Here is a 13,113-nt window from a genome sequence, read left to right on the forward strand (position 1 = left end):
TTGCACTGTGGCAAACTGAAAACTGAAAATAGACCACAGCAAATACAACATTTACTTCTGTTTGAGTTAAGTTTGATAAAACATAGTTTAGTGTTTATAAAATGAATGTGTGTGTATTTATGATCTGCTTTTAAAACTTTTCAGTAGGAATGGAATCTTGTGAGAGCTACAGACATGCAGATAAACATTTGAGAGTCAGACTGACACATAGTTAGTTTTGGTCTTTGCCTGGGATTTGTTGACAGAAAAAATTATGCAATATCTCGAAGCCTTTTTCTTGATTCATTTTTGAAGACACTCTTACGTGACCTAACATAAAAGTGTACATCATTTTTTTATTTCCAACTGCTTCAATGGTTCCGTGACAAAAGCATCACTATATTTAGAGCCTTGAATGATGTTCACATGCCGTAAAGTTAGACCCTCATGTCCTGCTGTGGTTTTGTTTGTACTAAAAGGATGTCTGCATGTTTGAGGACCTGCACTGTTGATTTTGATATGTCAAAAGCCCCCCGTGGTTTCGCTACAGTGACAACATCACGGAGACCTTTCAGGGGTAAAAACTGTGAATGTTTCTTCAGCACAACAACAGTGTCATCGTCGAGCCTGTAACGACGGTTTTTCGCCGTTGTCTTCGGCATCCGTTGACAGCTTTTTCATGTTTCCATGACAATTCTGGCACACCATGTTTATCTGTGCCTAATGCTTGTTTACTTCCAAGTCTCTGAGGGGCGGCTTATTTAGCAAATCACCTCAGCCATGTGTACTTGTCTGTGTCTGAAAAACAAAAATAAAAAGTCCCCGGGGTGAAATATATTTGCATCCTTGACACTTCGTGTGATTTACCCATGTGGGTTCTCCTCCCGCACTGTGTGGCTTTCTCCCTGAGCCTTATCATTGGTGTCAAGCTTGGGACTTCTATTCAGAGACTACCCTCCAGAGGCAAGAAGGCACTGTGGGCAAAAAGTAAGACCATAAACACAACAGAACGCCCTGATTCTCTAACATACATAATGAATAATGGTACACCAAACACCCGCTTGGCCAGAGGGTGAAAATACAAGTGATTAGCGGTGTCTTAGTAGTAAACAGTGCTTAATATCGCTTCGGGTTTATCCTAAGGGTCGCCCTTAAGTAGACATTAGTAGGAGGGCTGCTCTATAATCATGACTGTCCCACCACTATTCCCCCACGTCAACAATTATTTGAGAATGTGACCCCCACATCCCTCAACAACAATCTTGCACCAACCTCAGCCACTGACAAGAAAAATGCTGCAGGGAACACTTTTCCCCAGAGAGGAAACCCACATGTGAATTTTTGCTTCTGTTGACATCTCCTGTGGTAGTTATTCTCCGACTCGTGTATCAAGGAGAGAAGCAACGTTGAGTGCATCTTTCTTTTTTGTAGAAACAAGTAGAGAGGGCAGCATGTACAGTAGCAACACAAACAGTGAGTCAGATCACCAGGGTTCCCACACCTCCTCAAAAATATAATTCAAGGAACCTTCCAAGACTTTCCAGTTTGCTCTATGTTATGAAGATTTCAAACTATGAGAGAGACTTGAACATGGGCACCTGCTATGATCTAGTGGTGGCTATTCTCATAGCACCACCAGCTAGTGTAGTTGTAATGTTACACAGGACTGGACAATCATAACTTCCAACAGCAGCTCCGTTTCACCTTCAATTGTTCAAATCAAATTATATTATATTATATTATTCTATCTTGAACTAATTCAAAAGGAATTGTCATAGTTTTCTTATTATGAAAAAGTTGTTTTCACACTATTTACTAGATACTAAATACCTAAATCATCTTTTGTCACCTTGGCAACTAAATTAAAATACAAACCAAAGGTAGTGTCTCATAAATAAGAGATGAGTGCCACCAATACACATTAAACCAACTATATTTCATAGACATCATCTCTGGCACGGCGAGAGGAGAGGGAGAGACCCTGCTGCCAGACGAGACAACTCTGAGCATCATGTATGGGGATAAATCAGGATACAAGTGATTTGTGGATATTTCTCACTTTCCCCCCAATGATCTGAATAACTTGCTGCTGCACAGCGCTTCTCTTGCGAAGTGCTGTTATCAGTCAAAATGAGACGCGTGACCGTCACATCACCATCACCACAGCGAAATCCTGTCCTATCGGCCAATTATCACTGGATGGACAGACAGGCACAGTTAGCTGACATCGACTCACAAATTGGCTCAGCATTTAATGATTAATTAATGTGAGACATAACATATGCTCGCCCAATCTTTTCCTGTGCTTTATTTTCAGTCAACAAACACAGTTAAGATGAAAGACACGTAGACCTGTCACGATAACTACTACAATGATATATTAGGCCAGAATTATTGCAATAAACTATATAATTGTCATTTTTTTTGCAACTGAATCATGTGAGCTTTTATTAAAGGCCTATCGGGCTTTGCATGTGTGAATCACTGCACTCTTCTACACGATTTGTGTCACTACCAGTTTCAAAGTTTGCAAAATGAACTTAGCAAGGCTGCTAAGAGAAACGTTATCTAAAAGTGTTGACACAGTTTGTGAGCTGCGCCTGCGACACAGAGCGGAGGAGAGGATTGAAGCAGCGTGCCTGCCTGTCAAAGAACACAATCGCGATTATCGAGGACAATAGAAATAATCAAGTTCATTTTCGAGACAGGCCTAATGGCAATGTTTCTCCCCTTTGTAAACATGTGACCGACATTGGCAGCATGTTGTGGAAAACAATCAGCGGCAGGTTGAACTGAACCAACTCAAACGGTGGTCCAAAACTACAAGAATGATTTTTCCCACTACCTACAGTATCACCTGATTGCAGGAAAATGTGGTTGCAAATCCTTTTAAAAGGCTTTGTGCTTCTTAATTGAATAACGCATTTGCTACACTTGAGTTTATGATATGCGGATACAAACACTTTTCAAGACCAGATTTTTGGATTTATTGAAGGAAAAAAAAGGTAAAAAGCCTTTGTATTTTAACTATCAAGGATTTTGAGGACCTGTGGGGACTCTGGCTCAATAATCCCTCATGTTCAGGTGGATTACGTCCGACCCAACTATCCCATACTATCCCATATCCCCAAGCTCCTCTCTCATCTCACTGTTATGGTTTCAACACATGGTTACTGCTGTATATCTTGTATCTTGTACCGAGTAAGTTTATTACTTATTATTATCTATTATGTTCCTGCTTATTTCTCTGTGTTCTCTCTTTACTCACCATTCTAATCCCTAAACATATAATCACATCCGTCCTTTAACTTCTTGCTGTTATTTTCTAGGTACTTTCGAGGCTTGAGAGGGTAGAGATCCCTAATCCCCCTTCCATTACTGATTTAGGCCAGCAGTTGATTGAAAACTGGGGGGAAAAATGTGCTTTTGCAGTCTCCTACTCTAGCCTGAGGCTTTTCACACGCAGACAAGACCATACATGGTGCTGAGGATGGCTTCCAAAAAGCTTGCAGACCATATACATTTCAGGCATGAACTCCTGCTGGAGTCGACACATTCTTCAGATCAGGACAACTGTTGGATATTCCTGACCACTAAATCTGACAAAAGGTTAAAAAATTATTGCAGGGAAATTGACAATCTAACTCATTCGGATGTTCCATGGACACAATCTGTCTCTGCAAAATTAAAAACAAAACACCTTTGTCATTTTCTACCACAATGGAGATGCAAAGAGAAACGAAAGACCCGATAGAACTCGCCCGGGTCTTTCTGTTTCAGACACACGCACACACGCACAGGCTGGCAAGAGACTTATTTCCAATTTGGCAGTGCCAAGAGCATTTTGACAGACTTTGGAAAAGATGCCCCATAGAATTTTGATAGGGATATTTCCTGTGTTAGGCCTTTTGAGTGGTATTCCCTCACTTTCAAATGCAAAATTGATGTCATTGCATTGTGTTGTGTCATTGCATTGTACAGTATAGTGATTAGGCATCTGGCTGGGAACATATCTTAATGAGGATACATGATAACTGAATTTAAAAGAAATACATGCAGATCAGAATGTTGACAATAATAACTGTGCTGTAAACTGGAGGTTAAAAAGGGTCCAAACAATTTATCAAAGTTCAAAAATCAAAGATCTCTGTTATCTGTGTTGTGTTTAAGGGAAGTGGGGAACCGCACGCACCCCACAACCTGCATGAATGCGAAGTACAGATTAGTGTGATGAACAGCGAAGGCTGCAGCATCAGCGATTCACAGGAGGAAAAAAATGATAATGTATTGTGTAACAGCTAATAACTGTTCTGTTAAGTTGCTACAGATGAACCCCAGAGGTAATTGTTATGCTTGAAAGGAAATATATGTCTCAGGCACTGCATTAATAGGAACTGCAGCACATCAAGTGATTTTGTTTCAAAGCCATAGCAAAGAGCCGAGTCCACCCATGAGAATCCCGACTGCTCTGTGTTAGTAGATGTTGATATTAACAGCAAAGCCTCAGAGCAAGAGCTCCGCGGCAGGGCTGACTGAAACATTCAGGAGCAGTTGTATTTATGAACAAAGGGCTGACAATCAAGCGGCACTGTGTGCGTGACACTATAACTAACGTCTGACACATGCACACGGGGATGATCCTCACAGGCAAACTGTATTGCTGGCTGACTGGCACAAACCCACCAGGCAGGCGATGGCAAATTGACAACACAGACACGAAAGCGAAGGAATCACAAGCTCAACCTGGTGTAGTTTAAATGAAGCTGTGTAACAGCCACTTGTAGACATTTTCAGATTCATCCCACATGCAGTACTGTAGTTCAGCACAGCCACTCTGTCCTACCCACCTGCTCTTTGCTAATAATACTGGCTCTCTTCCAAGAAATATGTTACTGTATGAAGCCAGTAAGATTTCTTCTTTTTACTAGTCTCCAACTCCCATCACTCCCGTAATGAAAGCAAGCTGAGGCACAAAGGTGTCCTTGAGCAAAAAGACAAACTAGCACCCTTTAATCAATGAAGTGGGTAGTATGGTTGACCTCTATCCAAGTCCGCCAACTCTGCCAATTATGTCTGTGTCTGTGCCAAACGGTTATTTCAGTCTCAGAATAAAACTATGTGTGATGACAATTTGCCAAGCACAACGGTGATGACAGAAGCGTTATACTGCTGAGCATGTCTTACATCTCTTCAATGGCGACGAGAGAGTCTCAGACGCAGTGGGAGATTGTAAACCAAATGTTTCCGCTTTCTACAGACATAACATTTATAGCTGTGAGGTCCACGGAGTAAAGCATATTGAGTAGTTATACCTAGAGTGGCAAGAAAATGACAAAAAAAAAATCTTCTCACAACAACGTTAGAACTTTAAAAAGATTTAGATTACAAAGATAGCAAAAGAGGTGATGGCAAAAGAAATGACGCAGCCTCCTTGTGTAATCCTTGAAGCATCAATTTGGGGTTTCTGCTCTGTTGGTTTACCAGGTTCTTTATGTTCTGGATTTGTTTTATGACTTCGGAGCCCCTGAGACCCATTCAAACACTGCTGTAGCACTTCCACAATGGATGGCCTACAAAATTTAGATAGTAGCTGCCTTTTGTGTCAGACTGGGTGCTCATGTATCTGAGACTTATGGTACTCAATATGGTATTCCTCAAGGAAGCATTCTCAGCTCAGCTTTGTTTCATTACCCTGCCCACAGGTGTAGGGAGGGTATCTCCAGATGATTCACTTTCGGGGCCGAGAGTGGGTTTGACACACAGACACAATACGCTCTTGCAGAGCAGGGCCAGTGTTAGGTTGAGGTCTGTCTGCCTCCTGTAGGCTTGTCACGTTAACGGACACAGAGAAAGTGGTATCTACCGTGTTTGCGTTTGAGTCCTGCCTGTCGAGGACAGTAAAAACTTTATGGATGTTTTAACAGGTCACCAACGTGGGCGAGATTTCTCGCAATGCTGTCGATGGTCAGTCTAACTGTGACAGATGGTCAATGTGTGTGTGTGCCTGTTTCGGAGTATATACAACACACACTAAGGGTATGCATCACCCCTCCAAAGCATTTCATTATGTATGCTCCAACTGGGATACATTATTAACTGTTACAATGTCAAATACCATTTTTATGCTGATAATACACAATTCTACACATCTGTTTTGGCAAATGACACCAATGCACTGCATAACTGCCTCACTTGTCCCACAGGCATTAATGTATGCTGATTGGGTTAAAAAACCTTTCAAAAATAAAAATATAAATCGGAAAAGAAACTGACTTTTAATAGGACCTGCACTCAAAGTTAGGTGGTCTCAGCAAACAGATTAAAACAAACCTGCAGACTTGAGAGAAATTAAAATTTTCATTTTCATTTTTGACAAAGGGTCATTTAAAAATCCCATTTTCATCTCAGGGTCATGAGACAATTTTCTAACTCAGTAAGATGATGAAATGCTCATTCACGCTTTTATCAGTAGCCATTAAGACTACTGTAATTCCCTTTTCCTGGTTTACCAAAATAGTCTGCAATAAATCAAGAATCTAGCGTGATCTCACTGTCTACTGTCCTGTATCTTTTAGAGTTGGTTTTAAAGTTCCTTATTTGTTTATAAAGCTTGAATTGTCCCTCCCTAAATCTAAGCTCTTATACTCCAGCCAGATGACTAAAGTGCTCCACAGCTTATCTTTTAAATGGGCTGCAGCTCATAAAATTGCAGGTGAAGCTGCCTTCTGTTTTTATGCCCCTTAACTATGGAGCACATCACCTCTGGATATTAGAACAGTGACCCCAATATTTTTTTTGAAGAAAATTACACACCTAATTTTTTTAAATCTGATTTTAATTGGGAATAATAAGTCTTAGTCTCCAAGTTTGAAGGATTGGTTTTCATATTTGCTTTATTCATGTGTGGTTATTTAATTTTATTGTATGGCTTTTTAGTTTTCATAAATATTTTTCATTGTTTTTGTTTATAGCTATATAAAGCACTTTGGACCTTGTGTTTGCATCTCAGGTGTTATATAAATTAGGTTGAGTTGCTGGGTAAATTTGTTAATTTTAAAGGGTCTGACAAAAATCTGAAATAAGAAACTTCTAATCAGAATGCCCCCCCAAAAAAACATAAAGAAATAAAAAGGTGTAACTTTTTAATCGTTCACAATCATTTAAAGTTAATTGAAACGAAATGAGCTTGATGTTTGAATAAAGTGAAAGTGTGGATTCAAAAATTATTTTTGAATGTGCAAAAACTAGCATCCGTGTAAACATATCTGTGTTTGTCACCTCTTAGATAATGTTGCTCAGCTTGTCAGCAGCAGAGAGCTGTGAAAATAATTACCTTATGCAAATACAAGCTTAGAACCTGAGCAAGCCTCCTCTGCAGACGTATTAAACCTGTGTGTTTTGTATCTAGAGGCATACCAGTAGCATGACACAGCAACTGATGGAGGGATGAGTGGCAACGCTGCTCATGCAGCTTACCACACGTTCTTATTAGCATAGGTAATTAGGCATAATTGAGTGTTTTCTACTATCACATCTCCTGAGGCCAATATATAACCTCTGTTGTATTTATGCAAAGGTTATTTGGAGACAACAAAATCCAATTACACACAGCATTTGGACGACTGTATGAATTGTAATTAGGAATTGATCACAGCCCCAAAAACATCTTGATAAATAATGGGACTAACAGATCAGACTGAAGTTCCAAGTAAATGGGCGATGTTGCATGAGATTGAATAATAAACACTATAAACTCGAAATTATAAGAAATAAAAGTGCGTCCAAGTATTTCTGAATCATTTTATAAAAATGTTATCTGACACAATCCAAATCCTTGCTGTGGTAAATGGAACTTGTCCAGTTCTCCGGGAGGTGGAAGCCAACAACGACTATGTGATTAAATACTGGATACATGTTTTTTCACTTCTATCTGAACTGTCAAACAAAAAGAATCTAAAACTGTGGCACGTCCAAGAATCTGCCTCAGAAACTTGGACTTCAAGCAAGCAGCTTAAAACAATCAAATAGCACTGAATAAATAATCCAAATATAAACCAGATGTCAGAAATTGTAAAATGAACCATGTTCGTGTTTCAGTACTAAATGTGTTGTGCAAATGTCGAACTGAATCAGACGACTCTGCATGCCCAATTTTTTTTCCAAACAGGGATTCATGAAAGTTAAACAAATGTTTATGGCATCTTTGGATCCGCTGTGCAAAGCTGCATCACTGATGACAAAAAGGGTTAGGGTTAGAAAAAAGAACAGAGGGCAACACCAGAATCCACCATGTCGGTCTAACTCTGTCACATCAGAGACAAAAATAATTTAAATGAAATGTTAAGCGGCAGCACTGGATTACTGCTTTTAAACTTGAATCATGCAAGTATTTGAGAACATAAAATACAAATTATTCTAACCACAGTGGCTGCTCTTCTTTTGTTTGTTTTTGAGAAGTCTGCTGAAGACGTCTCCTTTTGTAATGATAAACCGAATACCGGAGCAGAATCAGAACAAACAAAAAGCTTTTGCTTTCCGCAATTTCAGAATTCACTACAGCTCTTGATGCAGACTTTACTTGCTGTGTTTTTCAGAAAAATAGAGGTTTTCATTCGAGTTATCTAAATGGTCAACGGGGACACCATCAAGAACCCTTTTGATTCATTTATTTCAATTCCAATAAGATAAAGCTGAAATTGAAATAGACAAAATCCCCCACTGACACAGTTTTACACACACATTCAATCAGCAAGAAAACTATCAAATTTTCATCTAGCCGAGACCATGTAGGAAGCAAATAAGGCGGATCTATGATAATTACAGCCTGACACTGCCAATTACCAATACAATATCTCTATTTTGTCTGTTAGAGGTAATAGGGGGATTAACTTCGGGCCTCTCTGCTTCACCCTCTTCCCTCTCCTGAAGCAGACAATGTTTACTGACTAATCTCCTTTCCTGCTTTGACCACAGTGTGATTACCACCACATGAGAGATAATAAAACCATATATCTGCTGTACCAAAGAGCATGAATTAAAACCTAAGTTGTAGCCTTGAGGAATATCAAAAAGTGGAGGGGAAAAAACCAACACACACACACACACACACACACACACACACACAGCATATGGAGTATTTGGTGCTGAGTGCATACAGCCCCCTACTGGTAAACAGTATTCACAATTTAGACAAATACAACACAACAAAGCCCCTTCATCTTCTGTTGAATATGTGCAACAGGTACGCAGACGGTTTTCCGAACCCATCTTCTGTTGCCACCTTCTCTTCCGCCATCTCGATTTCAACAGCTCTATTTTTAAATCATCTTAAAAAATTTTTTTAAAAAAAGGTGACACTGAGGTACCAAGTGAGATTCTTGTTTCAACCAAAGCCTATTTAGGATTTTTAGAAGCTGTGGGTGAAGTTACTTCTTGGAGGAGAGACAATCACTCAAAAGAAAAAACAGGTTTTACCGGCTTTAATTTTGAATAAGGTTTATGTGGTGACATCTTAAATGTAGAATATTTTAAAAAATGAAACACAAAAATACTTAAACTATATTTGGGGATGGATGTAATGATTATTAAAGATGACAGCTGCTTTCTGGGAATTATATCCATTATTATAATGTCTACTTAACAGGAGAAATGCCAGGCGGCTTACAGTGATCAATAAGCAATGTGGAGATGGGGAGGATCATGATGACATTTAAAAAAAAAAAATAAAAAAATAAAAAAAGTCATACGTCTCCAACTCATCTCAATGACGTTGTCTTTGATTTATTCAAAATACTTGAAACAAACCCACCTGGTGCATACAGCCTATACTTTAAATTGCTTTGACAAAGTCTATCTGGTGAAACGTGGCATGCTGCAAAATCAGACTCATAGTTTGGATCATGCCTTGGATTGACTCTATGTGGATGTTCTGACTCACAAAAAAAAAAGGATGTTGGATGAATCGGATGCTCAAAGGTTGAGAGGAATGCTGTGTGTGTGTGTGGGGATGAGACGTGACACGTGGTGGAAAAGGACGAAAACGCAGCGATGATCAGTCGCCTTCGCCTACCTGATATTTCCTGATGAGGAACATTGACGAGGCTGAACCCTTTGGCGTTGTAAGCCTGTCTGACCTCGCTGCAGCTCCGCGCTTTGCTCTCACCACCGGAGGACAGGGACAGCATCGACAGAGTGCATAAGGCGACTTGCAGTTTCCACATTGCATACATCAGTGAGATCCTGGCTGATGCGTCTCGAGCTCCGGCAGGATACAGGAGGAGGAGGAGGAGGAGGAGAAGAAGAAGAAGAAGGAGGAGGAGGAGGAATCCGGGGGAGGCTGATGGAACGATGTCTCCACTGAGCGCGGTGTCAGGTGTCCATTAAAAAACAAATAAACAAACAACAACAACCCCCCCAAAAAACACACTCCTCACTTTGGATACCGGTACGTCCACCTCATCGCAAAATATCTTCCCCTCAAAAAAAGGGAAGGGGGGGGGAGGAGGAAAAAATAACCACAAACACACAACCCCGCCGAGTGCGACTGGCCCCAGCCTGGAGAGATCCGTTAGAGGAAGACAGATGCTACCTGGTGCTCTCTCTCTCTCCCTCTCTCTCTCCCTCTCTGTGTCTGTGTGTGTGTGTGTGTGTGTGTGTGTGTGCCAACAACTTCTCCCGGACGCACAGAAGCGCTGCGTCCGTGTCGGTGAGGAAGAGCGGAATGCAACGGAGACGCGGAGCGCGGCGAGCCGAGCGCACAAGGGCAGCGCAAAACACGGAGTGGAGCGGCTCACATCCAGGGGCGCGCGCACTGTCCTCCGCATTTACGCATCCTTTAGTAATGCGCACAGCTGCACACGTGCTGGGTGGACGCTCAGGGAGGGAGGGAGGGACACACACACACACGCGCGCGCACACACACACACGCGCACGCACGCACGCACACGCGCGCGCGATTATTTCTTCCAGGATTTCCATGAATCCACAGTTGGTTCCACTAACTCCCAGCTGACCGTTCAGTGTCTTTTTGATGATAATGACCTATGGGAATATCAGCCAGTAATACCATGGCTGTCAAATGACCTGTGGCATGACTACTGCAGCAGCTGTCCACATTTTTTGGGCACAGACACATTGATCATTTCAAACTGAAAGTTGCTCTGCGCCATACAGTATCTGTGTGTGCTATTTAGAGCTGCAGCAGTTAATCGATTAGTAATCGACTAGTAACTTAATCGCCAACTATTTGGATTAATCGGTTCCAGTAGTGGTTAATGGAAAAAAAAAGTCAAGATTCTCGGATTTCGTTCTGACCCCTGAAAACCAGGTGTTATTTCAAGTGTTTGAAACAACCTCCCTCCAAATAGACCCTTAATTCCCCCACTGTTGCCTAAATTACAAACCTTTCGCAGTATTTCAATAGGGCAGGGTGGTTTATATTTATAGTGTTGTATTTATGAAGATGATTTTACCCAATTTAAACTTTACCAGCCACAAATAACGCAGTTTCTTTTCAGCACAGAACTAGAGTTTGTCAAAATGCCTTGCTTTTTTTTTAAACAGAAAAGTTTGTTAGAAGAAGAAAAAGGAAAAGTTTTCTAGTTATAATGAAGAAAATCTAACAGGCAAAGTATCTCGTTATAACATAAAAGATTTTCTCCTGAGAGTGTATGAAAGTAGACTGCATCGCGTATGATCCTACAAACACTCCCACAGTGTGTTTTTGTGGTTTGGGGAGCTACAGCTGGCTTGTTAAAATCAACTTGAAAAAGGAACTGTAAAAGTACAATTACCCACAGTTCAGAGTTGTGAAATTTTGAAGGGGAGATCAGAAAAGAATGTGTTGCTGGTGCTTGACTATGGATAAGCGTGAAAATTTGACAGAAATTTCATTTTACACTTTTAATTCTTTAAGGCTCTACATTAGGAATACTCCTCTTGCTAAGCGTAGTGGGATTCCCATCAGTTCACTTTATGGACACTTAGAAATGAGGCCTAATCTTCAGCTACATTGAGAAAGAATGTGACAGTGTTCAAAGATGTTTCATTAGACCATCCCATTTATAGAAAGACAATCCAGTTTCCTTCCACCATATCTGATCTCAGAGCAGCTTTCTGTCCCGTTAAGGATCGGGTGTTGCCCGTTTGCATTTATTTAGCAATTTACGCCCTCTCGTGGCGGCAGCAGGTTATTGTCTCTGAATGCTAGCTCGACTTCCAGACGTTTGCCCTTTTCTGTGATTTTCTTGGGTGTGAGCATGTCCCGGCGTTGACTGACTATAACTAGCTGCAAGTGCGCTAGTCACGCTGCGCCTTGACTCCGCTTGCACTTTTCTGAGATCAGGTATCTTGCACGCCTGCGCATTGTGGAAACTACTGCTGTAAAATAAAGCTATGACAACAGGATGGTAAGTTACAGTGTAATTCACACATTAACTCCCACTGCCACCTTAGAACCCATAGGATGAAAAGACTATTATTTTGCACTACTGCCTCCCTTGTGTGAGATACGCCCTCACAAAGGCAATGTATGACATGTTAGTTAGACTACTTCCTCATTGTGCTTCTCACTTGAAAATAACCATCTCTAAGCAAGTGTCGAGGATTTGTCGGGTGAATCTAGAGCTGTCATATATGTACATTTTTTTCTAATATGCTGCAATATTTTAGTCACTCTCCTTAATATGTTTTAACTTTGATATTACAAGATCCTATTCCTGAAAAAAATACAGTTTTAAGGGCAATGGCTGTCTTATTTCCGTCTCTCTTTTTGGTTGCTGATCTATCTCTCTTCCTGCCTCGCTGTTACTTTCTTGTGCCTGGATGTTTTACATCTTCAAGTTGCCGCAGCTTTCCGTTTGTGCTGTGCTCTAGAATTCATGTGTTCAACATTTTTTCAGCATAGCAGCACAACCTATTTTCTATGTAGTACAATGTTGCTACGGTCATTTTTTTTGTAACAACTAACACATTTTATTGCAAAATCAAGTTTAAAACTAGGATATTTGTGGGATGTGAGTGAACGCAATCTTAGGACAAATAACAGATGGAGGAATATGTTTTTCTCTGTGAGATGTAGACTTTACCATGGTGCTGCTGAGAAAGACAGACTCACATTTATGTGATCTCACTGAA

At 40.7% G+C, this 13,113-nt stretch overlaps 1 protein-coding gene across 3 annotated transcripts in view; it reads right to left on the minus strand.

Moving 5' to 3' along the window:
- gpc6a (glypican 6a) overlaps positions 1-13,113 on the minus strand; it is a 140,588-nt gene that overhangs the window by 104,505 nt on the left and 22,970 nt on the right. Inside the window, exon 1 of one of the 3 annotated variants that reach the window (XM_035628091.2) lies at positions 10,049-10,762. The exons of 1 other annotated variant lie outside the window; for it this stretch is intronic. In XM_035628091.2, coding sequence (XP_035483984.2) covers positions 10,049-10,208 — 160 coding nt within the window. In that variant the 5' untranslated portion in view covers positions 10,209-10,762. Of the gene's footprint in view, positions 1-10,048; positions 10,763-13,113 lie in introns of those variants that run through there. One more of the 3 variants, XM_035628092.2, reaches the window with a different exon arrangement.

The sequence above is a fragment of the Scophthalmus maximus genome, chromosome 4, assembly GCF_022379125.1.
Source record: "Scophthalmus maximus strain ysfricsl-2021 chromosome 4, ASM2237912v1, whole genome shotgun sequence".
In the NCBI taxonomy this organism is placed as follows: domain Eukaryota; kingdom Metazoa; phylum Chordata; class Actinopteri; order Pleuronectiformes; family Scophthalmidae; genus Scophthalmus; species Scophthalmus maximus.